Source organism: Salvelinus fontinalis, chromosome 3 (assembly GCF_029448725.1).
Source record: "Salvelinus fontinalis isolate EN_2023a chromosome 3, ASM2944872v1, whole genome shotgun sequence".
Taxonomy (NCBI): domain Eukaryota; kingdom Metazoa; phylum Chordata; class Actinopteri; order Salmoniformes; family Salmonidae; genus Salvelinus; species Salvelinus fontinalis.
In genome coordinates, this window is record NC_074667.1 from 52,079,428 (window position 1) to 52,106,712 (window position 27,285).

The following is a 27,285-nucleotide window of genomic DNA, read 5'->3' on the forward strand; positions in this document are numbered from 1 at the left end:
GTCAAGAGGAGGCACCGCCTCTGGTCTAAACCCACTGTTAGGCTTTCTCTGCATCACAGGACATGAGTTGATGTATAGGCTGAGGCAGAGGGTATTGTGTCATACATCATGGGCCGAACAGGCCATTCATCACCTGACAGTGGTGCTGGTGAAGTGGGCTGGCTGTGGACAGACAGGTGGATGGAAGACAGCGCCATGAGCTCGTCTGAATGAATGGGTTTATGGCTGACCTCTCACTCCACCTAGTGGCCAGGCCATCTCATTAAGAATCCAACAGACAGGAGCCTGCAGGATAGATGTGAGGACAGACATACAGTAATGAGTTGACAGGAGAGGCATACAGGTGATAAATAGGATAGCATATTTAGAGTATGTCAATTAAGCAGTGGTGTTTTCTATCCTGAACAAAAATATAAACGCAACATTCAACAATTCCAAAGATTTTACTGTGTTACAGTTCATATAAGGAAATCAGTCAATTGAAATAAATTCTTTAGGATCTAATCTACGGATTTCACATGACTGGGAATACAGATATGTATCTGTTGGTGCATGGATCATTAAACCAGTCAGCATCTCCTTCGCATAAAGTTGATGGCTGTTGATTGTGGCCTGTGGAATGTTGTCCTTCTCTTCAATAGCTGTGCGAAGTTGCTGGATATTGCCGGGAACTGGAACAAGCTCTCGTACATGTCGATCCAGAGCATCCCAAACATGCTCAATGGGTGACAGGTCTAATGAGTATGCAGGCCATGGAAGAACTGGGACATTTTCATCTTCCAGGAATTGTGTACAGATCCTTGCAACAGGGGGCTGTGCATTATCATGCTGAAACATGAGGAGGATGGCTGTGGATGAATGGCACGACAATGGGCCTCAGGATCTCGTCACGGTATCTCTGTGCATTTAAATTGCCATTGCTAAAATGCAATTGTGTTCTTTGTCCGTAGCTTATGCCTGCCCATACCATAACCCCACCGCCTCCATGGGGCACTCTGTTCACAACGTTGACATCAGCAAACCGCTCACCCACATGACACCATACACATGGTTTGCGGTTGCGAGGCTGGTTGGACATATTGCCAAATTCTCTAAAATGATTTATGGTAGAGAAATGAAAATTCAATACTATGGCAACAGAGTTCCTGCAGTCAGCATGCCAAATGCAAGCTCCCTCAAAACTTGACAAATCTGTGACACTGTGTTGTGTGACCAAACTGCACATTTTAGAGTGTCCTTTTATTGTCCCCAGCACAAGGTGCACCTGTGTAATGATTATGGTGTTTAATCAGCTTCTTGATATGTCATACCTGTCAAGTGGATGGATTATTTTGGCAAAGATACTAACAGGGATGTAAAGAAATTTGTGCACAAAATTTGAGAGAAATAAACTTTTTGTGCATATGGAAAGTTTCTGGGATATTTTATTTCACCTCATGAAACATGGGACCAACACTTTAAAAGTTGGGTTTATAGTTTTGCTCAGTATAAAATACTGTAGGTGAAAGAATTTCTACCATCCAACACCTCAATAACATATCTTTCTTTCCTCTTTCCTCTCAGAATTCACGTAACTTCCAGGACTTTGACTGCCAGGTGAGTGTCTCCAGTTCTAAATGAAGGGTGTTGATTTGTACTGATCATTTTCAGTGATGTGAAAATGAAGGGACCAAACAGAGGGAAAGTGTTCTGCTCAGGTGACAAGCGGTGGTTTGAAATCATTCTGATCCTACTACTTTCAATTTGCACTAAGTTTAAACAGAGTTCCTCTTTCACAATTAAGAGTCTGCAGGTGGAATGGTGATGTAGAGTTTGCAGGTAATTCAGGTGTGTTAAGTTCTTGTAAGGCCCTGTTCTGTGGACAAACCTCTATTGGATAACACTGAGTCGTGACTCATTAAACCACACCAGCCTGAGGCCCTGAAGATCAACACAACAGCCAATGAATGCCTTCTATCTCCATTACACAGCCAATCACTGCTTCACTGCCATGTAAGACTGGGAAGAAGATAGGGTGTTATTAGTTGTTTCTATGATATTGTGTGATTCTTACATATTGTATGTTACACAACATGATCAAAAGTATGAGGATCCACACCGATCTCGACAAACCATTTCTGTATGGGCCTCGCTTTGTGCACAGGGGCATTGTCATGCTGAAACCGGAAGGCGCCTTCCCCAAATTGTTGCCACAAAGTTGGAAGCACAGAATCATCTAAAATGTCATTGTATACTGTAGCGTTAAGATTTTCCTTCACTGGAACTAAGGGGCCCGAACCATGAAAAACAGCCCCAAACCATTGTTCCTCCTCCACCAAACTTGACAGTTGGCATTATGCATTCGGCAGATAGCGTGGGTTTGGCATCCGTCAGACTGCCAGATGGTGAAGCGTGATTCATCACTCCAGAGAATGCATTTCCACTGCTCCAGAGTCCAATGGGGGCGAGCTTTACACCACTCCAGCCGACGCTTGGCATTGCACCTGGTGATCTTCAGCCATGGAAACCCATTTCATGAAGCTCCCAACAAACACTGGTTGCAACAAGGACAGACAATATTTATGCAATTTATGTGCTTCAGCACTCGGCAGTCCCATTCTGTGAGCTTGTGTGGCCTACCACTTCGCGTCCTACCACACTTACAGTTGACCGGGCAGCTCTAGCAGGGCAGAAATTTGACGAACTGTCTTGCTGGAAGAGTGGCATCCTATGCCAATGTTTGTTTGTATGGCCGTGTGCTCGATTTTATACACATTTCAGCAATGGGTGTGGCTGAAATCACCAAATCCACTAATTTGAAGGGGTGTCTACATTCTTTTTTATTTTACCTTTATTGAACTAGTCAAGTCAGTTAAGAACAAATTCTTATTTTCAATGACGGTCTAGGAACAATAGGTTAACTGCCTTGTTCAGGGGCAGAACAACAGTATTTACCTTGTCAGCTCTGGGATTCGATCTAGCAACCTTTCGCTTACTCGCCCGGTGCTCTAACCACTAGGCTACCTGCTGCCCCTACATACTTTTCCACATGCAAATAGAACTGTACAGGGTTATTATTAGCCTACATACATAAACTACAGTCAGAAATGGATCTTCATTATTTTTGTATCTGCTGACAGTGGACAGTGGTCTTTGCACAGTGCAAGGTACATGCTTATGAAGGTTGCACTTCAACAGTCAGGTGGATGCTGCCTTTCCCAGGTACTGTAAACAGTTAACTAACGCTGGCTTTCCCAGCCTCCATGCAGTCATGCCTGTTCTCTGCATCACGTCCTGGGCTAAATATAGCTACTGCAGGTAGGATGGTAAGCATACTCAGTAGAGCAGGGCTGGTGCTCTTTTCCTCCATGTGGGCCTGTCTGCGGCGCACCCCCCCCCCCCCCCACCCTTCATGCATACACTCAGACACGTGTATAGGCATTGTCAGACACACAAACACACACACTTTCAGACATATTCCTTTTACTTTTGCCACATCCATCGGGACATTGTACCAGCAGTGTTTGCATCTAGCCAGTAAATCCACTAGGATTTGTATAATTATTACAGAGCTCCCATTAGTCATTCCACTGCAGCACTGCTGTGACTTCATCACCCATAGACGGTGTGTGTGGATGTGGATGGGAAGGGACGACAGGGCCCGATGGTGTGGCATAGGGTATCAGTCTTCATTCTCCACCTGGATGATGCAGTCCCAACCTGAGGATGTTTCTCTTACATCACACTGAGGTAGCCACAATTTATTAATTGTTTTACATTTATTTAGGACAAAACACATTGCGACAAGAGAGACACCACAACACTACATAAAGAGAGAAGTAAGACAAAAACATAGCATGGTAGATGTGTGTCACCCTCCCTCCCTTCACACATTTTTATATGTTTACACTCTTGGCAGGAATTCTGAACAAAGTGATGGAGCTGGACATGGCTATTCAAAATGTGATGCTAAATGAGTGCAGAATCAGGAGACGTGCTCTGGGAGCTGCAGTGACACTAAGGGGGGAGTAACGGGGTGTTTAGCTCTGTTCAGCATCACAATTCAGTCCTCCTTAGATCTAGCAGAGACAATGTTGTAATCCATTTCAGATATATTGTTCTATGTACAGCGACTTCCAAAAGTTTTGGGACAATGACATTTTTTGCTGTTGTTTTGGATCTGTACACCAGCACTTTGGATTTTAAATGATACAATGGCTGTGATGTTAAAGTGCAGACCTTTCATTTTCATCCATATCGAGTGACCCGTTTAGAAATTACATCACTTTTTGTACATCGTGAGAAAGTTACAGACGCATAAATATCCTAACCCCCCAAAATGCTAACCTGCCCTGTTGAGAGGTTATCCGTAATCATGGTAGCATCCACATGAATGTAGAAGTGTTTAGAAACATATTCTATTTTTAATAAATAGTCAAAGTGACTCCAAAATGACGCAACACATTATTTACCATTAATTTCTATTGGGTACAAAATCTGAAACACAACCAAAACAAACAGCAAAGCTTAACGTAATCATTGTGTGCTAGGAATATGGGACCAAATCCTAAACTTTTAACTACTTTAATACACATATAAGTGAATTTGTCCCAATACTTTTTGTCCCCCTAAAATGGGGGGACTATGTACAAAAAGTGTTTTATTTCCAAACACCTGATATGAATGAAAATACCCTCAAATTAAAGCTGACAGTCTGCACTTTATGCTCATAGTCATTGTATCAGGTTAAATTAAATTCAAAATGCTGGAACACAGAGCCAAAAAAACAGCCCAATCCTTTTGGAACTCACTTTATAAGCTACTTGAATTAACATGATGGTTTATGAATTTTAAAAAACCTGACAACCTCTTAGGCTTGATCTTAGCCTCCTCCAGGAATGCACTCTCCTCTCTCTTCCCCTTCAGTGGGTGAAGCAAATGGCTTCATATGAAATCAAACTGGGATTGCAAGTCATTGGCCCTCTGTGTTCTGCTGATCTCGTTTAGACCAGGGGAGGGCGCTCTAAGCCTGACTGATGGTGCAGAGCAGAGGCGCTAGACTTTTGTGTCTAAGATGTGCCTGTACAATGCAGAAGGCTAATGTGGTTAAGATATTGGTAAATGTAGCTCCAAAGGAGAAGTGGGAAAAGAGTGCAATGAGAAGAAGTACATCAGTGTCTTTTTTAAGCTGCTATCCCTGTCCTCCACTTTCTCCTCTGTCCGTCCGTCTCCTTGGAAGGGGTGGTTGGTGCTGAGACAACAGTGTCTGTATGACTCACAGGGACGGAGAGGTGACATCTTGGCTATGACACTGTCACTGGCCTGCCTTTGGCAGAGAGACATAGAAACAGTCTCTATGATTGCGTTCTGAGGTGACACTGGAATTAAAACAAAACAGACTCTAATCAGAAATGTATACCTGAAATAAAATGGTGGTGATTTATCAGTATGTGTGGAGATAGCAGTCACTTGTGAACAGATTATTGATAATTACCAGAGATGCATGCATCATCATTAGACCGGTCAACAGGTGTTTGTTTGTACATTGTAAATGTGTCTCTATCCATACCTCTGCATGTGTGTGTATGTGGCACCCCCTGTGGGGCAGTAGTGGAAATAGTTAATGTAGAAACACTAGGTAGTAAGCTCCATTTTACATTTACATTTGAGTCATATAGCACACGCGCTTATCCAAAGCGAATTACAATTAGTGCGTTCATTTTAAGAGAGATAGGTGGGACAACCACATATCACAGGCATAGTAAGTACACGTTTCCTCAATAAAGTAACTATCAGCAAAGTCAGAGCTAGAAAGGGGGGGTGAGTCACGTGCAAGTGTTGGTTCAGCTACGTTTCTTTTTTAGGACGGGGATTTAGGTGAGGAGGGGGATTACTTAAGATACTCTTTGAAGAGGTAGGGTTTCAGGTGCTTTCGGGAAGATGGGCTGGGACTCTGCTGTCCTTGCTTCAGGGGGAAGCTGGTTCCACCATTGGGGTACCAGGACAGAGAAGAGCTTGGACTGGGCTGACAGGGAGCTGCCCTCCCGTAGGGTTGCGAAGGCCAAGAGACTACAGGTGGCAGACCGGAGTGCTCAGGTTGTGATGTAGGGTTTGAGCATAGCCTGAAAGTTGGGAGGGGCAGTTCCTCTTGCTGTTCTGTAGGCAAGCACCATGCTCTTGTAGTGGATGCAAGCTTCGAGTGCAGAGGAGCGGGATGACATGGGAGAACTTGGGAAGGTTGAAAACCAGGCGGGCTGCAGCGTTCTGGATAAGTTGCAGGGGTTTGATGGCACAAGCGGGGAGCCCAGCCAACAGCTGGTAGTCAGAAAAGGAAACAAAGTATTGATCAGAGACCTGGAGGGGGTTGCAGTGTGATTAGTAGGTGAGCAGCCTCTAGTAAAAATGAGATCAAGTGTTTTTCCTTGTGAGTTGGAGGGGAGTTGGAGGGGTTAGGGAAAGGTCAAAAGGTCAAAAGAGGCAAGGCGGGGAAAGAGAGAGTTGTAAAGCAATTAATCGAAGGCAGACGTTGGGAGGTTGAAGTCGCCAAGTATGAAGAGCGGTGAGCCCTCGTCAGGAAATGAGCTTATCAAGGTGTCAAGCTCATTGAGGAACTATCCAAGGGTACCTGGTGGGCGATAAATGACAACAATGTAAAGCTTGAGTGAACAAGTGACAGTGACAGCATGGAATTCAAATGAGGAGATGGACAGGTGAGAGAGGGAGAGAGGAGAAAATCTCCAGTTAGTAGAAATGAGTAGCCCTCTGCCACCATGATGACCAGATGCTCTTGGACTATGAGAGAAAACGTAGTCAGATGAAGACAGAGCAGCTGGAATAGCAGTGCTCCACCCAGCTTGCCTGACACTGTCGGTGTCACATCTGCTCCTGCCACGCCCTCTAGTGCTCATCCGGTGTCTCCTTGATCTGCTGCCACTCCCACAGTGCTCTCTCCCTCTCCCTCTCTCTCTGTGTGTGTGATTGTGTGGGCGGAGACAGGTGTGCTGAGTCAGAGCAGATCCCACCAGCTGGAACCTGTTCCATAATCAAGACCTCTACAAATACTCAGTCCTGCCATTTCCACACTGCCAGATTGTAATTTCTGCCCAGTCCGTCCATGTTTCTAGCCGTTTGTTCCTGTTGTGCCTGATTTCCGTTGCCTGACCCTGTTTTCCTCTCCGCTACAGTTCTGCCCACTCTGACTCTGGTCCCTGTTTCCAGTCCGACTTCTCGTCAGTCCTACTACTCTGTCTCCACTCTACGCTCCCTTGGATTCCCCTCCGGACCTGCTTACCCTGTCCCCACACCTCTCGCTCCAGCCTCAGCCTCCGCACCTGGTTTCCAGCAATCCGCCCGAGCTTCCCCTGGCCAGCACTCAATCTTCCCCCCGTGTTTCAATAAATACCTTGGTTATCTCATCCCAGTCTCCTCGTCTGAATATGCTCTAGGGTTCACCTGTTCCACTCCACGTGACAGTCGGTGGAGTTCACACTGTAGGACCAATAGAACATACACTGAGTTTGCTGCTCCGCCCACTCAATTCATTCTATAGTTTGTACGTCCTATTGGTCTCCACGGGTAAACTCAGCCCATTTGGCCAGCAATCTGTTATGCTGCATTCATAACATCTCCTAAATTCGTAAATATACAACTGGGGAAAATCCACTTGAACGCCCCTCCAACTGGTAATTGCTAGTGGGAAACTCGCATAGAGATGAGAACATACAGTAAATAAAATAAAAAAATTAAATGTTATTGGTCACATACACTTGTTTAGCAGATGTTATTGCGCTTGTAGCGAAATGCTTGTTTCTATCTCCGACAGTGCAGTAATATCTAACGAGTAATATCTAACAATTTCACAACATATACCCAATACACACAAATCTAAGGAAAGGAATGTAATTAAGAATATATAAATATATGGAAGAGCAATGTCAGAGCGGCATAGACTAAGATACAGTAGAATAGTAATAGAATACAGTACAGTCGTGGCCAAAAGTTTTGAGAATGACACAAATATACATTTTCACAAAGTCTGCTGCCTCAGTTTGTATGATGGCAATTTGCATATACTCCAGAATGTTATGAAGAGTGATCAGATGAATTGCAATTAATTGAAAAGTCCCTCTTTGCCATGCAAATGAACTGAATCCCCAAAAAACATTTCCACTGCCTTTCAGCCCTGCCACAAAAGGACAAGCTGACATCATGTCAGTGATTCTCTCATTAACACATGTGTGAGTGTTGACGAGGACAAGGCTGGAGATCACTCTGTTATGCTGATTGAGTTCGAATCTCTATGCGAATTACAGACTGGAAGCTTCAAAAGGAGGGTGGTTCTTGGAATCATTGTTATTTTCTTCCTCTGTCAACCATGGTTACCTGCAAGGAAACATGTGCTGTCATCATTGCTTTGCACAAAAAGGGCTTCACAGGCAAGGATATTGCTGCCAGTAAGATTGCACCTAAATCAACCATTTATTGGATCATCAAGAACTTCAAGGAGAGCGGTTCAATTGTTGTGAAGAAGGCTTCAGGGCACCCAAGAAAGTCCAGCAAGCGCCAGGACTGTCTCCTAAAGTTGATTCAGCTGCGGGATCGGGGCACCACCAGTACAGAGCTTGCTCAGGAATGGCAGCAGGCAGGTGTGAGTGCATCTGCACGCACAGTGAGGCGAAGACTTTTGGAGGATGGCCTGGTGTCAAGAAGGGCAGCAAAGAAGCCACTTCTCTCCAGGAAAAACATTAGGGACAGACTGATATTCTGCAAAAGGTACAGGGATTGGACTGCTGAGGACTGGGGTAAAGTCATTTTCTCTGATGAATCTCCTTTCCGATTGTTTGGGGCATCCGGAAAAAAGCTTGTCCGGAGAAGACAAGGTGAGCGCTACCATCAGTCCTGTGTCATGCCAACAGTAAAGCATCCTTAGACCATTCATGCGTGGGGTTACTTCTCAGCCAAGGGAGTGGGCTCACTCACAATTTTGCCTAAGAACACAGCCGTGAATAAAGAATGGTACCAACACATCCTCCGAGAGCAACTTCTCCTGAAAAAGAAGGGCCAACACTGCAAATATTGACTCTTTGCATCAACTTCATGTAATTGTCAATAAAAGCCTTTGACACTTATGAAATGCTTGTAATTATACTACAGTATTCCATAGTAACATCTGACAAAAATATCAACTGAAGCAGCAAACTTTGTGGAAATTAATATTTGTGTCATTCTCAAAACTGTTGGCCACGACTGTATATACATATGAGATGAGTAATGCAAGAAAAGTAAACATTATTAAAGTGGCTAGTGTTCTGTTTATTAAAGTGGCCAGTGATTTCAAGTCTATGTATATAGGCAGCAGCCTCTATGTGCTAGTGATGGCTATTTAACAGGCTGATGGCCTTGAGATGGAAGCTGTTTTTCAGTCTCTCAGTCCCAGCTTTGATGCACTTGTACTGACCTCGCCTTCTGGATGATAGCGGGGTGAACAGGCAGTGGCTTGAGTGGTTGTTGTCCTTGATGATCTTTTTGGCCTTCCTGTGATATCAGGTGCTGTAGGTGTCCTGGAGGGCAGGTAGTTTGCCCACGGTGATGCGTTCGGCAGACCGCACGACCAAGCGGTGATACAGCCTGATAGGATGCTCTCAATTGTGCATCTTTAAAATGTTGTGAGGGTTTGCCAAGCCAAATTTCTTCAGCCTCTTGAGGTTGAAGAGGTGCTGTTGCGCCTTCTTCACCACACTGTCTGTGTGGGTGGACCATTTCAGTTTGTCAGTGATGTGTACGCCGAGGAACTTGAAACGTTCCACCTTCTCCACTGCGGTCCTATCGAGGTGGATAGGGGGATGCTCCCTCTGCTGTTTCCTGAAGTCCACGATCATCTCCTTTGTTTTGTTGACATTGAGTGGTTATTTTCCTGGCACCACACTCCCAGAGCCCTCACCTCCTCCCTGTAGGCTGTCTTGTCATTGTTGGTAATCAAGCTTACTACTGTTGTGTCGTCTGCAAACTTGATGATTGAGTTGGAGGCGTGCTTGGCCACGCAGTCATGGGCGAACAGGGAGTACAGGAGGGGGCTGAGCACGCATCCTTGTGGGGCCCAAGTGTTGAGGATCAGTGAAGTGGAGGTGTTGTTTCCTACCTTCACCACCTGGGGGCCTGTCAGGTAGTCCTGGATCCAGTTGCACAGGGCGGGGTTCAGACCCAGGGCCTCAAGCTTGATGATGAGCATGGAGAGTACTATGGTGTTGAATGCTGAGCTGTAGTCAATGAACAGCATTCTTACATAGCTATTCCTCTTATCCAGATGGGATAGGGCAGTGTGCAATGTGATGGCTATTGCATCGTCTGTGGATCTATTGAAGTAGTAAGCAAATTGAAGTGGGTCTAGGGTGACAGATAAGGTAGAGGTGATATGATACTTGACTAGTCTCTGAAAGCACATCATGATGACAGAAGTGAGTGCTACGGGGATAGTCATTTAGTTCAGTTACCTTTGCTTTCTTGGGTACAGGAACAATGGTGGCCATCTTGAAGCATGTGGGGACAGCAGACTGGGATAGGGAGAGATTGAATATGTCCGTAAACACACCAGCTAGCTGGTCTGCTCATGCTCTGAGGACGCGGCTAGGGATGTTGTCTGGGCCGGCAGCATTGTGAGGGTTAACACGCTTAAATGTCTTACACACGTTGGCCACGGAGAAGGAGAGTCCACAGTCCTTGGCAGCAGGCCGCGTCGGTGGCACTGTGTTATCCTCAAAGCGGGCGAAGAATGTGTTTAGCTTATCTGGAAGCAAGACGTCGGTGTTCACGATGTGGCTGGTTTTCCTTTTGTAGTTCGTGATTGTCTGTAGACCCTGCCACATACGTCTCATGTCTGAGCCGTTTAATTGCGACTACACTTTGTCTCTATACTGACGTTTTGCCTGTTTGATTGCCTTGAAGAGGAAATAACTACACTGTTTGTATTATGCCATATTCCCAGTCACCTTAGCATGGTTAAATGCTGTGGTTCACACTTTCAGTTTTGCACGAATGCTGCTACCTTTCCACGGTTTCTGGTTAGGGTAGGTTTTAATAGTGACAGTGGGTTCAACATCTCCTATTCACTTCCTGATTAACTCAGTCACCGTGTCAGTATATAGGTTGATGTTATTCTCTGAAGCTAACCGGAACATATCCCAGTCCGCGTGATCAAAACAATCTTAAGGTATGGATTCCGATTGGTCAGACCAGCGCTGGATAGTCCTTAGCACAGGTACTTCCTGTTTGAGTTTCTGCCTATAGGAAGGGAGGAGCAAAATGGAATCGTGGTTAGATTTGCTGAAAGGAGGGCGGGGGAGGGCCTTGTATGCATCCCGGAAGTTGGAGTAACAGTGGTCGAGTTTTTTAGCAGCGCAAGTACTACAGTCGATATGTTCTTAGAACTTTGGCACCATTTTCCTCAAATTTTCTTTGTTAAAATCCACAGCTACAAGTCCTACAATCTAAGCTAGATGCACTCAATCTAAGCTAGATGCACTCAAGCTAGATGCACTCAATCACACAAATTATCAAGGAACCTACCAGGTACAACCCTAAATCCGTAACCATTGGCACCCTCTTAGATATCATCCTGACCAACTTGCCCTCTAAATACACCTCTGCTATCTTCAACCAGGATCTCAGCGATCACTGCCTCATTCCCTGCGTCCGTAATGGGTCTGAGGTCAAACGACCATACTCATCATCTTCAAACACTCCCTAAAATACTTCAGCAAGCAGGCCTTTCTAATCGACCTGGCCCGGGTATCCTGGAAGGATATTGACCTCATCCTGTCAGTAGAGGATGCCTGGTTGCTCTTTAAAAGTGCTTTCCTCACCATCTTAAATGAGCATACCCCATTCAAAACTTGTTGAACTAAGAACAGACATAGCCCTTGGTTCACCCCAGACTTGACTGCCCTTGACAAACACAAAAACATCCTGTGGCGTTCTGCATTAGCATCGAATAGCCCCTGCAATATGCAACTTTTCATGGAAGTCAGGAACCATTATCCACAGTCAGTTAGGAAAGCTAAGGCTAGCTTTTTCAAACAGAAATTTGCATCCTCTAGCACTAATTCCAAAAAGTTTTGGGACACTGTAAAGTCCATGGAGAATAAGAGCACCTCCTCCCAGCCGCACACTGCACTAAGGCTAGGAAACACTGTCACCGCCGATAAATCTACGATAATTGATTATTTCAATAAGCATTTGTCTACGGCTGGCCATGCTTTCCACCTGGCTACCCCGGCCAACAGCTCTGCACCCCCTGCAGCAACTTGCCCAAGCATGGGTGCACCTCAGCCACACTCAAGGTCCTAAACAATATCATAACCGCCATCGATAAAAGATAGTACTGTGCAGCCGTCTTCATCAACCTGGCCAAGGCTTTCGACTCTGTCAATCACCACATTCTTATCGGGCAGACTCAATAGCCTTAGTTTCTCAAATGACTGCCTGGCCTGGTTCACCAACTACTTCTCAGATAGAGTTCAGTGTGTCAAATCGGAGGGCCTGTTATCCGGACCTCTGGCAGTCTCTATGGGGGTACCACAGGGTTCAATTCTCGGGCAGACTATTTTATCTGTATATATCAACGATGTCGCTCTTGCTGCTGGTGATTCTCTGATCCACCTCTACGCAAACGACACCATTCTGTATACATCTGGCCCTTCTTTGGACACTGTGTTAACAAACCTCCAAACAAGCTTCAATGCCATACAACACTCCTTCCGTGGCCTCCAACTGCTTTTAAATGCTAGTAAAACTAAATGCATGCTCTGCAACCGATTGCTGCCAACACCCGCCCGCCCGACAAGCATCACTACTCTGGATGGTTCTGACCTAGAATATGTGGACAACTACAAATACCTAGGTGTCTGGTTAGACTGTAAAATCTCCTTCCAGACACACATTAAGCATCTCCAATCCAAAATGAAATCTAGAATCGGCTTCCTATTTTGCAACAAAGCCTACTTCACTCATGCTGCCAAACATACCCTCGTAAAATTGACTATCCTACCGATCCTTGACTTTGGCGATTTTACAAAATAGCCTCCAACACTCTACTCAGCAAACTGGATGTAGTCTATCACAGTGCCATCCGTTTTATCACCAAAGCCCCATATACTACCCACCACTGCGACCTGTATGCTCTCGTTGGCTGGCCCTCGCTACATATTCGTCGCCAAACCCACTGGCTCCAGGTCATCTATAAGTCTTTGCTAGGTAAAGCCCCGCCTTATTTCAGCTAACTGGTCACCATAGCAACACCCACCCGTAGCACGCGCTCCAGCAGGTATATTTCACTGGTCATCGCCAAAGCCAACACTTCCTTTGGCCGCCTTTCCTTCCAGTTCTCTGCTGCAAATGACTGGAACGAATTGCAAAAATCACTGAAGCTGGAGACTTATATCTCCCTCTCTAACTTTAAGCATCATCTGTCAGAGCAGCTTACTGATCACTGTACCTGTACACAGCCACTCTGTAAATAGCACACCCAACTACCTCATCCCCATATTGTTATTTATCTTCTTGCTCTTTTGCACCCCAGTATCTCTACTTGCACATCATCATCTGCACATCTATCGCTGCAGTGTTAATGCTAAATTGTAATTATTTCACCTCTAAGGCCTATTTATTGCCTTACCTCCCTAATCTTATACATTTGCACACACTGTACATAGATTTTTCTATTGTGTTATTGACTGTACGTTTGTTTAAGTGTAACTCTGTGTTGTTGTTTTTGTCGAACTGCTTTGCTTTGTCTTGGCCAGGTCGCAGTTGTAAATGAGAACTTGTTCTCAACTGGCCTACCTGGTTAAATAAAGGTGAATTTATTTTTATTTTTAAAAGGTTATCAGGTTTGATAGAGAAGGAGAGACGTTTACAGAGAAAGATCTGTGTATCGCTGTATGCACCACTCACATATACTGATTCCAGTGAATGCATGCATACACGCACACTCACTCATAGACTGTAATATAGACATTTGTCAATCTCTTTTGGATACAAATTTCTCTTTTGCAGCCCATCATTCTTTGGATGACCATGGGGTCACAGCTGGTTCATTGCGGAGTTGTTATTGAGCAAAATCATTACTGAATGCCTTCATACTGGAAAATCTGATGTTACAAAATCATATTGGTGCATTAGAAGACTGAGATCATATTGATATTCAATGCAGACCTTCTTCCCTCAGAGCCCAAAATAGCTTCAGCAATTTGATGTTTCACTGCCACTGCCATTTGAGTTTTCACTCTGCAACAAGAAGATATTATTTTATCTTCATATGATTAGCCTGGTTGCTCATTGATTACAGGTACAGTGTTTAATCCAATTCTAGCCCACAAATTGAATCATGATCAGACATTGATTTCAGAGCGCTGCTGCTGAGCTGATGCAGAATGCACTAGAAGGAAGCAGTCAATCGTCAGTCAGCATCCCTTCTACAGCACCACTCTCTCTCTCTGTGACGTCAGAGTGCTGCTTGTCTCCTGGGCTGCCTGCATGCCTCCACTTAATACCCCCTCCTTTCTCTCTCTCTGCTCTCTTTCTTTCTTTCTTTCTCTCTCTCTCTCTCTCTCTCTCTCTCTCTCTCTCTCTCTCTCTCTCTCTCTCTCTCTCTCTCCATCAATCCATCCATCCATCCCCATCCCTCTCCCCTGTTCTCCTCTAGCTCGTCCCCGTTCTGCCCACCTGACCTGCTGAAATCCAATAAGAATAACTGGTTCACAACCCTGGTAGCAGGGATGCGCTGTGCTTACCAAGCGCAAACTGCAGTCTCACTCACTCTGTCTCTCCTTCTATCTCCCGTCCTCTAGCTCTGCATCTTTTCCATCCCTCCCACTCTCATAAAAAATATTCACCCTTTCTGTCACTATCTCCTTTCCCTCTTGCTGGTCTAGCTGGTGCAGTTAGTCTCTCTAACTCCCCATTACACTCTTGCGCTCACTCTCTCTCTCGCTCTCTCTCTTTCTCTGTCTCTGTCTCTCTCTCTCTTGCTCTCTCTCTCTTGCTCTCTCACTCTCCCTCCTGCGCTGCCTCCCTCCCTCTCTCCCGCCCTCATTGTGGAGATCTTTAAAGCTCCCAGCAGCACACAGTCCTCTCCTGCCTGGGAAACATGTCAGCCATTCTGGACCTGGACCAGATCGCATGCTCTGGGAATGCAGTGGTGAGTGCGTCTGACTGACACACCTCGCTGGGTTTAGTTTCACGGGTCTGGGTCAGGGTCTGGGTAGAGAGACCCCGGATCTATGGGAGGGGCTGGTCTTCCTGGCTGGTTGGCAGAATACCTGCCTGCCTAACTGCCTCTTCAGACAGCCAGCCGTTTCAGTGTGCAGAGAGGCGTTTGTGCGGGTGGACACTGTATTTGTGTGTTTGAGTGCACTTACTGTCGAGACTGTTCGTAATTTGTGTGCGGGGGATTGCATGTTTGTGTGTGAGTGAGTACGTATATTTGTGCATGTGTGTGTTTTCAACATAGATGTCATGAATATGTTATTGTGCGTTGTAGGTGCATGTCAATATAATGGCATGAAATATGAATGTGCGTAAGCGTTCAGGAGTCTGAGCATACAGGAGAATATGGGTATGTGTCTGTCTGTGTGTGCTCGTCTCTGCACATTCTGCATTTTTTGTTTCTGTGTTTGCCAGATCGTGAAGAGAAAAGAGCAATTTTCTTTGTACAGATCAGTGGTGACAGTGACCAGCTAAACAGGCCTTGCGATCCCTGTGTATGTATCCGTATGAACTGCAGCAGTATGACAGTGAAAAGGAACTGATCTTTCACCCACATAGCAACAACAGATGTGCAGTCTGAAAGATATCCTACAAGTGCCTTTCCAGGCTAAATGCTGTTTTCAACCCCATGACATAGACAGGCTCTCTCTGGTCTTGAATTGCCAAAATAGGAAACCCCAACATAAAGTGTCTTAATAGGGAGTTGGGCACCATGAGTCAGAACAGCTTCAGTGCGCCTTGGCATAGAAGTGTCTGGGACTCTTTTGGATTGACCATTCTTCCATGAGAAATGCCATCATTTGGTGTTTTATTGATGGTGGTGGAAAACGCTGTCTCAGGAGCCGCTCCAGAATCTCCCATAAGTGTTCAATTGAGTTGAGATCTGGTGACTGAGACACACAGACACACACCCTTGGCAGGAATAGGTGAGGCATGACACATTACTTTGCCTTTTTACTTTCCCTCACCTTTTCCTTCTCTCTCTCCTCACCCTCTCTATCCTCACCCTCTCTATCCTCTCCCTCTCTCTCCTCACCCTCTCTCTCCTCTCCCATCCTCCTCAGTCTCCCTCTCCTCATTATTTCCCTCTTTTCCTTCTCTGTGTGACTGTGTTTCCATCTTTGGCAAATTTCTCTGGGTGTCACTGCAGACACGTCTCAGCTTAGCCCTCCATCTGTTATAGATCATTATCAGCCATCTCTGACAATACACAAACCTAAACCCCACATTAACATTCTCCTCCACATTCTATGAAGTTTATCTAAACCCCCATTGCAGAAGCCTCGTTCCACTGTTGTTAATTAAGGGTAAAAGGGTGGCAGTAGCCATTGCAGTGCTCACTACTCTTCCCCCTCCCTGTCCAGGCCAGCAGCCCCACCCCAGGTCTGTTTGCGTCTGAGGCTCAACTGCGGTGTGTGTGTGTGTGTGTGTGTGTGTGTGTGTGTGTGTGTGTGTGTGTGTGTGTGTGTGTGTGTGTGTGTGTGTGTGTGTGTGTGTGTGTGTGTGTGTGTGTGTGTGTGTGTGTGTGTGTGTGTGTGTGTGTGTGTGTGTGTGTGTGTGTGTAAAGGGATAGAGGTGAAGAGAAGAAGCAAAACAGAGTGTGAGCATGTCTTACTCCTAGATAGATCAATACTACCCAAAGACAAGGATCTGAGGTACACTACATGACCAAAGGTATGTGGACACCTGCTTGTCAAACATCTCATTCCAAAATCATGGCCATTGATATGGAGTTGGTCCCCCCTTTGCTGCTATAACATCCACTCTTCTGGGAAGGCTTTCCACTAGATGTTGGAAAATTGCTGCAGGGACTTGCTTCCATTCAGCCACAAGAGCATTAGTGAGGTCAGACACTGATGTTGGGGGATTAGGCCTGGCTCGCAGTCAGCGTTCCAATTCATCCCAAAGGTGTTCGATTGGGTTGAGGTCAGGGCTCTGTGCAGGCCAGTCAAGTTCTTCCACACCAATCTCGAAAACCACTTCTGTTTGGAACTCGCTTTGTGCACGAGGGCATTGTCATGCTGAAACAGGAAAGGGCATTCCCCAAACTGTTGCCACAAAGTTGGAAGTGCAGAATCGTCCAGAATGTCATTGTATGCTGTAGCGTTACGATTTCCCTTCACTGGAACTAAGGGGCCTAGCCATGAAAAACAGCCCCAGCATTATTCCTCCTCCACCAAATGTTACAGTTGGCACTATGCATTGGGGCAGGTCGTGTTCTCCTGGCGTTCGCCAAACCCAAAATTTGTCCGTCGGACTGCCAGGTGTTGAAGCGTGATTCATCACTCCAGAGAACGCGTTTCCAATACTCCAGAGTCCAATGGTGGCAAGCTTTACACCACTCCAGTCGACGCTTGGCATTGCACATGGTGTGCGGCTGCTCAACCCATTTCATGAAGCTCCCGACGAACAGTTCTTGTGCTGACGTTGTTTCCATTGGCAGTTTGGAACTCGGTAGTGAGTGTTGTAAGCGAGGACAGAATATTTTTACGCGTTTCAGCACTCGGCGGTCCCGTTCTGTGAGCTTGTGTGGCCTACTACTTCGCAGCTGAGCCATTGTTACTCCTAGACGTTTTCACTTCACAATAACAGCACTTACAGTTGACAGCGGGGCAGCTCTAGCAGGGCAGAAATATGACGAACTGACTTGTTGAAAAGGTGGCATCCTATGACGGAGCCAAGTTGAAAGTCACTGAGCTCTTCAGTAAGGCCATTCTACTGCCAATGTTTGTCTATGGAGATTGCATGGCTGTGTGCTCGATTTTATACACATGTCAGCAACGGGTGTGGAAGAAATAGCCAATCCACTCATTTGAAGGGGTGTCCACATACTTTTGAATATATAGTGTAGATGACTGGATTGAGGTAGATGACTGGATCTGAGGTAGATGACTGGATCTGAGGTAGATGACTGGATTGAGGTAGATGACTGGATTGAGGCAGATGACTGGATCTGAGGTAGATGACTGGATCTGAGGTAGATGACTGGATCTGAGGTAGATGACTGGATTGAGGCAGATGACTGGATCTGAGGCAGATGACTGGATCTGAGGTAGATGACTGGATCTGAGGTAGATGACTGGATTGAGGTAGATGACTGGATTGAGGTAGATGACTGGATTGAGGTAGATGACTGGATCTGAGGTAGATGACTGGATCTGAGGTAGATGACTGGATTGAGGCAGATGACTGGATCTGAGGCAGATGACTGGATCTGAGGTAGATGACTGGATCTGAGGTAGATGACGTGTTTAACTTAACTTCTGGGGACCAGAAGTCCCCACAAGAATAGTAAACTAACAAAAATGTTACCAACTGGGGACATTTTGTTAGTACTCACAAGGTCAAATGCTATTACTAGTTCGAATTAGTGTTAGGGTTAGAATTAGGTTTAGGGTTAGGATCTAGAGTTAGGTTCAGGGTTAGCGTTAAGGTTAGGTTTTGGGGTTAAGGTTAGGGTAAGGGTTAGTTAGGTTTAGGTTTAGGGTTAGGAGTTAGGGAAAATAGCATTTTGGATTGGACTGTGTGTGTGTGCGCACGCGTGTTGATGTTTTGTGTGTTGGTGATGTGTGTCTGTGTGTGAGTTCAAATCTGCGTCTCTGGGTGTGTGTGTATTCATCCCATTTATTTAAATAATTGTTGTTTCCCCACTCATTGTGTCCTTGTTGCTATCCTCTTCTCAAACCCTTAAAACTCTCTTTCTGTAGCAACACAGAAGGGACTGTTTCAATTTTTTAAGTTTCTCTTATTTTTTATACTACGTTCATATATACAACAGATAATAGTAAAGGCGTTAGTTAACCTGTTGCATGTGTCTTCGTGTTTCTGTTCTGCTGTTTTTGTCTCCACTCCGTGGGTGTCTGGTTGATTATTACTGCATGTACTTGTCTCTGTCATTTCATTGAAGACTTCATCTGACAATAACCTCATATTAGTGCATTTTAAAGCATAGAAAATGGCTGGTATGTCTGATTGAGATCTCAGACAGAGATACTGCTGCCTTGTCCTTGACAGAAAGGTTTAACCTTCACCATCTCCAGAGGAACTTTGATAGCCACCATTCTCATTTCTAAAATGGTGCCTGCTGCAGTATTCCCAGCCCTGATTCTGAGCAGAGGAGGCTCCCCTCTCTCTCTCTCTCTCTCTCTCTCTCTCTCTCTCTCTCTCTCTCTCTCTCTCTCTCTCTCTCTCTCTCTCTCTCTCTCTCTCTCTCTCTCTCTCTCTCTCTCTCTCTCTCTCTCTCTCTCTCTCTCTCTCTCTCCCTCTCTCTCTCTCTCTCTCTCTCTTTCTTTATTATTGATGACCACTGGGCCCTGAGACTAGGCCCAGCACTCCCTCATGCTGTTAAATACACACCCACACTCAGATACGCAGTCCCAAGTCATGCCGACCTTGCGCCGTGTTGTGGTGTGTGACGTCAGCAGATACTTCTGTCACGAGTCTAGAAGGTCCAGGATAGGTCTGTAGAACGTTTGGAGGCACGCCAGGGAATGATGCTGTTATTTTCTTGGTGTGTTACATCCCTTCCTGTTTCAAGTCATGATATCGATGAAGCTCAGTAGGATGGTCATTTATTACTGTCTCATCTTTTTGGGCCTAATTTTCCCCACTCACCAAGACTCATTTACACTGACAACTTAATGCACAGACTTGGAATCATAATGTTATGGATGGCTGTAGTCTCTGTAGTCTCTTATAAAGACATTTCCGCTCAGAGAGAGGCATGGAGAGAAATTAAGGCAGTTTCAGTGTCTGAATTTTAATAGCGGAGGGTTACTCCTCCCTGCAGTGGCAGCTTTCAGAGAAGGCAATGATTCTAGATTTTTGCGCAGTCATACCTCGGGAGCAGTGCATTTTAAAATCTCCAAGGGAACCAGCTGATCCTCTGCCCGGTGGTAACTCTCAGCTCCTCCTTGTCCCGTCTGAGAGGGCTCTGAAAGGAGACAGGAAGCTCTGTAGTCTGTACACACTCAATCATAAGTACTCACAGATGATTGGATTTTCAATTTGTTTGGCATTTATTGTCTTTCACATATCTGATTAATGATGTAATAAGCTATTATTAGAATATGATCCATAAATCTCTGTCCACATCCCACCCACTCCAGAGCCCCCAACACAGACCCAGAGGCTCTTTGTGTAGATTGAAAAAGATTGGATATGGAAAAACAATGTTTAAAATATCCTAGACCTCAAGGGCCTGTTGGGTCTGTCTGGCCACCAGGATGTCTCCCTCCCTACTTCCATACTGTTTACATCTGTCTACCAACACCCTGACCTATCTGTTCTCCTCTCTGATTGGCTGCAGGAGCATGATATCGAGACTACCCATGGCGTGCTCCATGTGACCATGAGGGGCGTTCCCAAGGGCAACCGGCCAGTCATCCTCACCTACCATGACATCGGCCTCAACCGTGAGTGTGCACGATTAAACCATATAGCATTATCTAAGACATTATCTAAGACATTATCTAAGATGCAGTGTGGTTTTAAACATGTAACATAACTTCTATGAGTAATACTTGAAGGTTTATGCCATGGTTCTGTGTTTGATGTATGATATGTACAGATTTGTGCCATTCTTGTGTATCTTGTTTCTAGATGTATTTGATTGTTTTTCTCTTATAAATGGGTTTGCATTGCTATCTTTTTGTTCCCCTCTCTGTACAGATAAGTCATGCTTCAACACGCTGTTTAACTTTGAGGACATGCTGGAGATCACGCAGCACTTTGCTGTGGTCCACGTGGACGCCCCCGGACAGCAGGAGGCGGCACCACCCTTCCCCACAGGGTACCAATACCCTACTATGGACGAACTGTCTGAGATGCTGCCCTCGGTTATGACTCAGCTCAAGTGAGTGACATGGACATTGACCAGTTGACTCATTAGGTGATGATGGATAGACTGGAATGTCAGTAAGTTGGTGTTGCTGATGGTGTGATCTATTTCCTGATGTCCACAGGGTGAACAGTGTGATTGGGATTGGCGTGGGAGCAGGAGCCTACATCCTATCCCGGTTTGCAGTAAGTCTACATAACACTGACAGCAGCTCTCTCATCTGTCCATTTAAATTTTCTAAATCTCCTGTCTCTCTCAGTCTGGTCTATTACAGAGGTTGTATGTCAGTCTGTATATCAGTGCTTCACATCCAACACATGCAGCAGCATTTCACCAGTCCTCTTGTTTATTATAAACCTTGCCATTCTGAGGGGGGCATATCACCTTGTTGTACTCTCAATCTCTCACTGTCCCTCTCGTGTTCTTCCTCTTTCTGCAGTCAATGCCTGTTTGTTTTATAGCTCTGCTGAATTCTCTCTCTACAAGAGAGCAGAAAGAGCACGTAAAGAAGGAGTAGAGAGAGAGCACTGAAAGATGGAGGAAGAGGGGGGTGTGGGGTGGAATTAGTCTGGAGGATTTAGGAATCACAGAGTTGGATGTTCCTCTGGGGGTCTGCTCTCATTCAGAATTAATGAGCAAAATTTGATTTTCAAATTCCATCAGTTGGAATGAAATGGAAACAAGTTCGATTGGTAACAACTGTTGCTGCATTTGATTTAAAAACAGGACAAGCTTTCAGAGAAGTTGATGATTCTAGATTTTTGTGCAGTCATACCTCGGGAGCAGTGCATTTTAACATCTCCAAGGGAACCAGCTGATCCTCTGCCCGGTGGTAACGCTCAGCTCCTCCTTGTCCCGTCTGAGAGGGCTCTGGAAAGGAGACAGGAAGCTCTGTAGTCTGTGCACACTCAGTCATAAGTACTCACACATGATTGGATTTTCAATTTGTTTGGCATTTATTGTCTTTCTCATATCTGATTAATGATGTAGTAAGCTATTATTAGAATATGATCCATAAATCTCTGTCCACATCCCACCCACTCCAGAGCCCCCAACACAGACTCAGAGGCTCTTTGTGTGGATTGAAAAAGATTGGATATGGAAAAACAAGATATATTTTTTAAATGTTCTAGACCTCAAGGGCCTAGGAGTCCATTTATAAGGGTCACATAGTTGGATGTTCTTCTGGAGGTCTGCTCTCATTCTGAATTAATTAGATTTTCAAATTCCATAAACGTAGTTTCAGGTAACCAGCATCTCAGCAGCCTCTGTTGATACATCTGGCCTTTTTTGAAAATGACAAAAATTCTGAATGCAGTTTTAATGCCAATCACTACATCTCCCTAAGATGTTCATCATCATCATTCCTTCCTTACTATACCATTTATGAAGACTGGTATGCTCCTCTACTACTTCACCTCATGTTGGGGACTGACATGTTGTTCCTCTCGCCTGCAGCTGAACAACCCTACTCTGGTAGAGGGCCTGGTTCTGATCAACGTGGATCCGTGTGCCGAGGGATGGATTGACTGGGCTGCCTCCAAGGTCAGTAGTTCTCTAACCAATCACCCATCTTTGAATGCAAAGCTATAGATCCTTGTGAACTCCCAGAAGACTGTCACTTTAGCTCTGCGTTCTTTATAGACCTTGTCCTGTTCTTTTCTCAACAGCTCTCTGGGTGGACCAGTAACATTGTGGACACTGTGATGGCTCATCACTTCAGCACTGTAAGTATGATGGGTTGGCATCTGCCCACCTTTGACTAGGAGTTCCATTCACCTTTGATAAACTGGTTTGAAAGTGAACATTTGTATAGTTTTAAAAGTGATATAAGACGACATCATGATACCATCCACACACATTCTGACGCCTTGTGTGTTCCTCCAGGATGAGCTGACAGACAACCAGGAGCTGGTCCAGACCTACCGCCTTCACATCGCCCAGGACATCAACCAGGACAACCTGGCCCTCTTCTGTGCCTCCTACAACGGGTACGCTGGGCAGGAGTGGAGAGGGAGCAGGGATTCACTCCTGCCCACCATAGTCGTTGGCTCTACTACTGGCTGGATGAATGTGGCTTTAACCTTGTCTTTTCTTTTCCTTTTACAATAACAGTCGTCGGGATCTGGAAATCGAGAGGCCAGTCTTTGGTCTTAATGAGGACACAGTGAACACACTGACGTGAGTTTCAACTGGTTTTACTGTGTTTTCGGGCAGTATGCAGAGGCGTTATGCCGATAGGGGGCACAGGGGCGCGTTCCCCCTCAGATTTGTCCTGTTTAAAATAATGATTATAATAATACAATAAATAAATACTACTAGCCACCTAGCAGCCTCCGATGTTTGGGGTGAATGGCACTACTGGCAGTATGCATTTGTATGCTCAAGCAGAACCTCCTCTTCCCCTCCAGGTGCCCTTCTCTGTTGGTGGTTGGAGACACATCTCCTGCAGTGGAGGCAGTGGTGAGTTAGTTAGGGTGGTTGTTGTTTAGCTTGTGATTATAGATCATGCACTTCTACATGCTTGTGTATATATAGTAGGATGATGGAATTAAATGTTGAATATCAGTTCCTTTATGTAATGAATTTGGTTAATTTACTCTCTTTAAACTTGTTTCAGGTGGAGTGCAATTCCAGGTTAAATCCAATCAAGACTACACTGTTTAAGGTGAGGCGAAGCATATCCTGTGTGTGTTATGCATTTTCCTCCTGAATAATCAATATTATATGCTAAGCTATTGCATCACGTGTAGCGACTCAGAAGTTCTCTCTTTGTCCCCCTTCTCTCTGTAGATGGCTGATTGTGGAGGCTTACCTCAGGTTGTGCAGGTGAGGTTTGATGATCTGAAAGTTATTATATGCTTATATAGCTTATTAAATCATTGTCATAAAAATATATATTTTTGATAACTAACTTACTGTAATCTCCTCCACAGCCAGGGAAACTGGCAGAGGCCTTCAAGTACTTTGTTCAGGGTATGGGTTATAGTAAGTACATAACTCTCTTACTTTTCTTTGTAAATGTGTGATCTCAATAACCACTCCTTTCTAGCATACAAAAAATATATATATATATACTTTACTCTCTGGAACTTTACTCTTATTGATTATCCACTAACAAGTTGTTGTACGTATTTGTGGTTAAGATCTGTGTTCTCTATGTATTTCCTGTTGACGTGAGAAAAATAACAACTATTGCTCAATTAAATATTGTTTTCATCACGGTTTCCCATGAGCCTTTGTCAGACCCCCTCCTGGGTTTGGAGTGCAGCCAATAGTTTCTGAAAAGACCCTCTGTTTGTCACACTGGTCACGGAGAGGAGGCCGCCCCTCACGCCTCACAGCTGCCAATTCCTCTATCATCTTTGCAGTGTTGCGTAGCCTCAGTTGTCAGTAGGTGAGAAATTGTGATTGTAGCATGAATGACTAGCACCAAAGACGTGCTGAACAGCAATTGACTTCCTGTTCAATTCTGCGTGGGAGAGACTCTCTCGACTTGCCTTGTGTACTTTTCTTTTCTACCCAAACTGTTTAAGATGCATCTCATCCTGTGACACAAAGCAAAGCGCAGACTTAAACAGGCTCTATGTACTCTATAAATCTCAAATTAACTTCAAATTGACGGCACCTGAACGTGCCTTACATTCAGCGATTTCCCCTTATAGAATACTAGCACAAATTATGGTTTAGTCAGGAATAGCCATGGACCAAAAGAGAAAAGCAAACTTTTTGAAAGATGAGATCACGGCGATGGTAGAGGAGATTGAAGACAGGCAACATGTATTATTCGGTGGACTAAATAGTGGGTTGACAAACAAAGCCAAACAGCTAGCTTGGGAGTGTGTCACCGCTGCAGTGAACGAAGTGGGGCAGCAAGACAGAACTGTGGCTGATGTAAAAAATAAATGCTCTGACCTTAAACTGCAAGGGGGAAAAAAATAGCCATACATAACCAGCAGGAAAATCACTTAGGTCAAGTCTAGACTTTTTTATTTTTAACATTTTTATTTCACCTTTATTAAACCAGGTAGGCCAGCTGAGAACAAATTCTCATTTACAACTGCGACCTGGCCAAGATAAAGCAAAGCAGTACGACAAAAAACAACAACACAGAGTTACATGTGGGATAAACAAATGTACAGTCAATAACACAATAGAAAAATCTATATACAGTGTGTGCAAATGGACTAAGGCGGTAAGGCAACAAATAGGCCAAAATAGCGAAGAAATTACAATTTAGCAAATTAACACTGGAGTGATAGATGTGCAGATGATGATGTGCAAGTAGAAATACTGGTGTGCAAAAGAGCAAAAAAGTAAATAAAAACAATATGGGGATGAGGTAGGTAGATTGGGTGGGCTATTTACAGATGGGCAGTGTACAGCTGCAGCGATCGGTAAGCTGCTCAGATAGCTGATGCTTAAAGTTAGTGAGGGAGATATGTCTCCAACTTCAGCGATTTTTGCAATTCGTTCCAGTCATTGGCAGCAGAGAACTGGAAGGAAAGGATGCCAAAGTAGGTGTTGGCTTTGGGGATGACCAGTGAGATATACCTGCTGGAGCGTGTGCTACGGGTGGGTGTTGTTATGGTGACCAGTGAGCTGAGATAAGGTGAAGCTTTACCTAGCAAATACTTATAGATGACCTGGAGCCAGTGGGTCTGGCGACGAATATGTAGCGAGGGCCAGTCGACGAGAGCATACAGGTCGCAGTGGTGGGTGGTATATGGGGCTTTGATGACAAAACTGATGGCACTGTGATAGACTGCATCCAGTTTGCTGAGTAGAGTGTTGTAGGCTATTTTGTAAATGACATCGCCGAAGTCAAGGATCGGTAGGATAGTCCGTTTTACGAGGGTATGTTTGGCAGCGTGAGTGAAAGAGGCTATTTTTGCAAAATAGGAAGCCGATTCTAGATTTAATTTTGGATTGGAGATGTTTAATATGAGTCTGGAAGGAGAGTTTACAGTCTAGCCAGATTTGTAGTTGTCCACATATTCTAAGTCAGAACCGTCCAGAGTAGTGATGCTGGTCGGGCGGGTGGGTGTTGGCTACGATCGGTAGAAAAGCATGCATTTAGTTTTACTAGCGTCTAAGAGCAGTTGGAGGCCACGGAAGGAGTTGTGTATGGCATTGAAGCTTGTTTGGAGGTTTGTTAACACAGTGTCCAAAGAAGGGCCAGATGTATACAGAATGGTGTCGTCTGCGTAGTGGTGGATCAGGGAATCACCCGCAGCAAAAACAACATCATTGATATATACAGAGAAAAGAGCCCGAGAATTGAACCCTGTGGTACTCCCATAGAGACTGCCATAGGTCCGGACAACAGGCCCTCCGATTTGACACACTAAACTTTATCTGAGAAGTAGTTGGTGAACCAGGCAAGGCAGTCATTTGAGAAACCAAGGCTGTTGAGTCTGCCGATAAGAATGCGGTGATTGACAGAGTCGAAAGCCTTGGCCAGGTCGATGAAGACGGCTGCACAGTACTGTCTTTTATCGATGGCGGTTATGATATTGTTTAGTACCTTGAGTGTGGCTGAGGTGTACCTGTGACCAGTTCGGTAACCGGATTGCACAGCAGAGAAGGTACGGTGGGATTCGAAATGGTCAGTAACTTGTTTATTAACTTGGCTTTCGAAGACTTTAGAAAGGCAGGGCAGGATGGATATAGGTCTGTAACAGTTTAGGTCTAGAGTGTCACCCCCTTTGAAGAGGGGGATGACCGCTGCAGCTTTCCAATCTTTAGGGATCTCGGACGAAATGAAAGAGAGGTTGAACAGACTGATAAAAGGGGTTGCAACAATGGCGACGGATAATTTTAGAAAGAGAGGATCCAGATTGTCTAGCCCAACTGATTTGTACGGGTCCAGGTTTTGCAGCTATTTCAGAACATCAGCTATCTGGATTTGGGTGAAGGAGAAGCTGGGGAGGCTTGGGCAAGTAGCTGCGGGGGGTGCGGAGCTGTTGGCCTGGGTTGGGGTAGCCAGGAGGAACGCATGGCCAGCCATAGAGAAATGCTTATTGAAATTCTCGATTATCGTGGATTTATTGGTGGTGACAGTGTTTCCGAGCCTCAGTGCAGTGGGCAGCTGGGAGGAGGTGCTCTTATTCTCCATGGACTTTACAGTGTCCCAGAACTTTTTGGAATTAGTGCTACAGGATGCAAAGCTAGCCTTAGCTTTCCTAACTGACTATGTTTATTAG

At 45.1% G+C, this 27,285-nt stretch overlaps 1 protein-coding gene across 3 annotated transcripts in view; it reads left to right on the plus strand.

The window, feature by feature from the left end:
* LOC129851085 (protein NDRG3-like) overlaps positions 1-27,285 on the plus strand; it is a 57,088-nt gene that overhangs the window by 25,662 nt on the left and 4,141 nt on the right. For 2 of the 3 annotated variants that reach the window (XM_055917310.1, XM_055917309.1), the window contains exons 3-14: positions 1,564-1,596; positions 20,549-20,654; positions 20,911-21,094; positions 21,204-21,264; positions 22,538-22,624; positions 22,750-22,806; positions 22,967-23,070; positions 23,195-23,260; positions 23,491-23,542; positions 23,700-23,747; positions 23,873-23,908; positions 24,016-24,067. In XM_055917310.1, the coding sequence (XP_055773285.1) occupies positions 1,564-1,596; positions 20,549-20,654; positions 20,911-21,094; positions 21,204-21,264; positions 22,538-22,624; positions 22,750-22,806; positions 22,967-23,070; positions 23,195-23,260; positions 23,491-23,542; positions 23,700-23,747; positions 23,873-23,908; positions 24,016-24,067 (886 nt within the window). Of the gene's footprint in view, positions 1-1,563; positions 1,597-14,767; positions 15,173-20,548; positions 20,655-20,910; positions 21,095-21,203; positions 21,265-22,537; positions 22,625-22,749; positions 22,807-22,966; positions 23,071-23,194; positions 23,261-23,490; positions 23,543-23,699; positions 23,748-23,872; positions 23,909-24,015; positions 24,068-27,285 lie in introns of those variants that run through there. The other variant, XM_055917311.1, reaches the window with a different exon arrangement.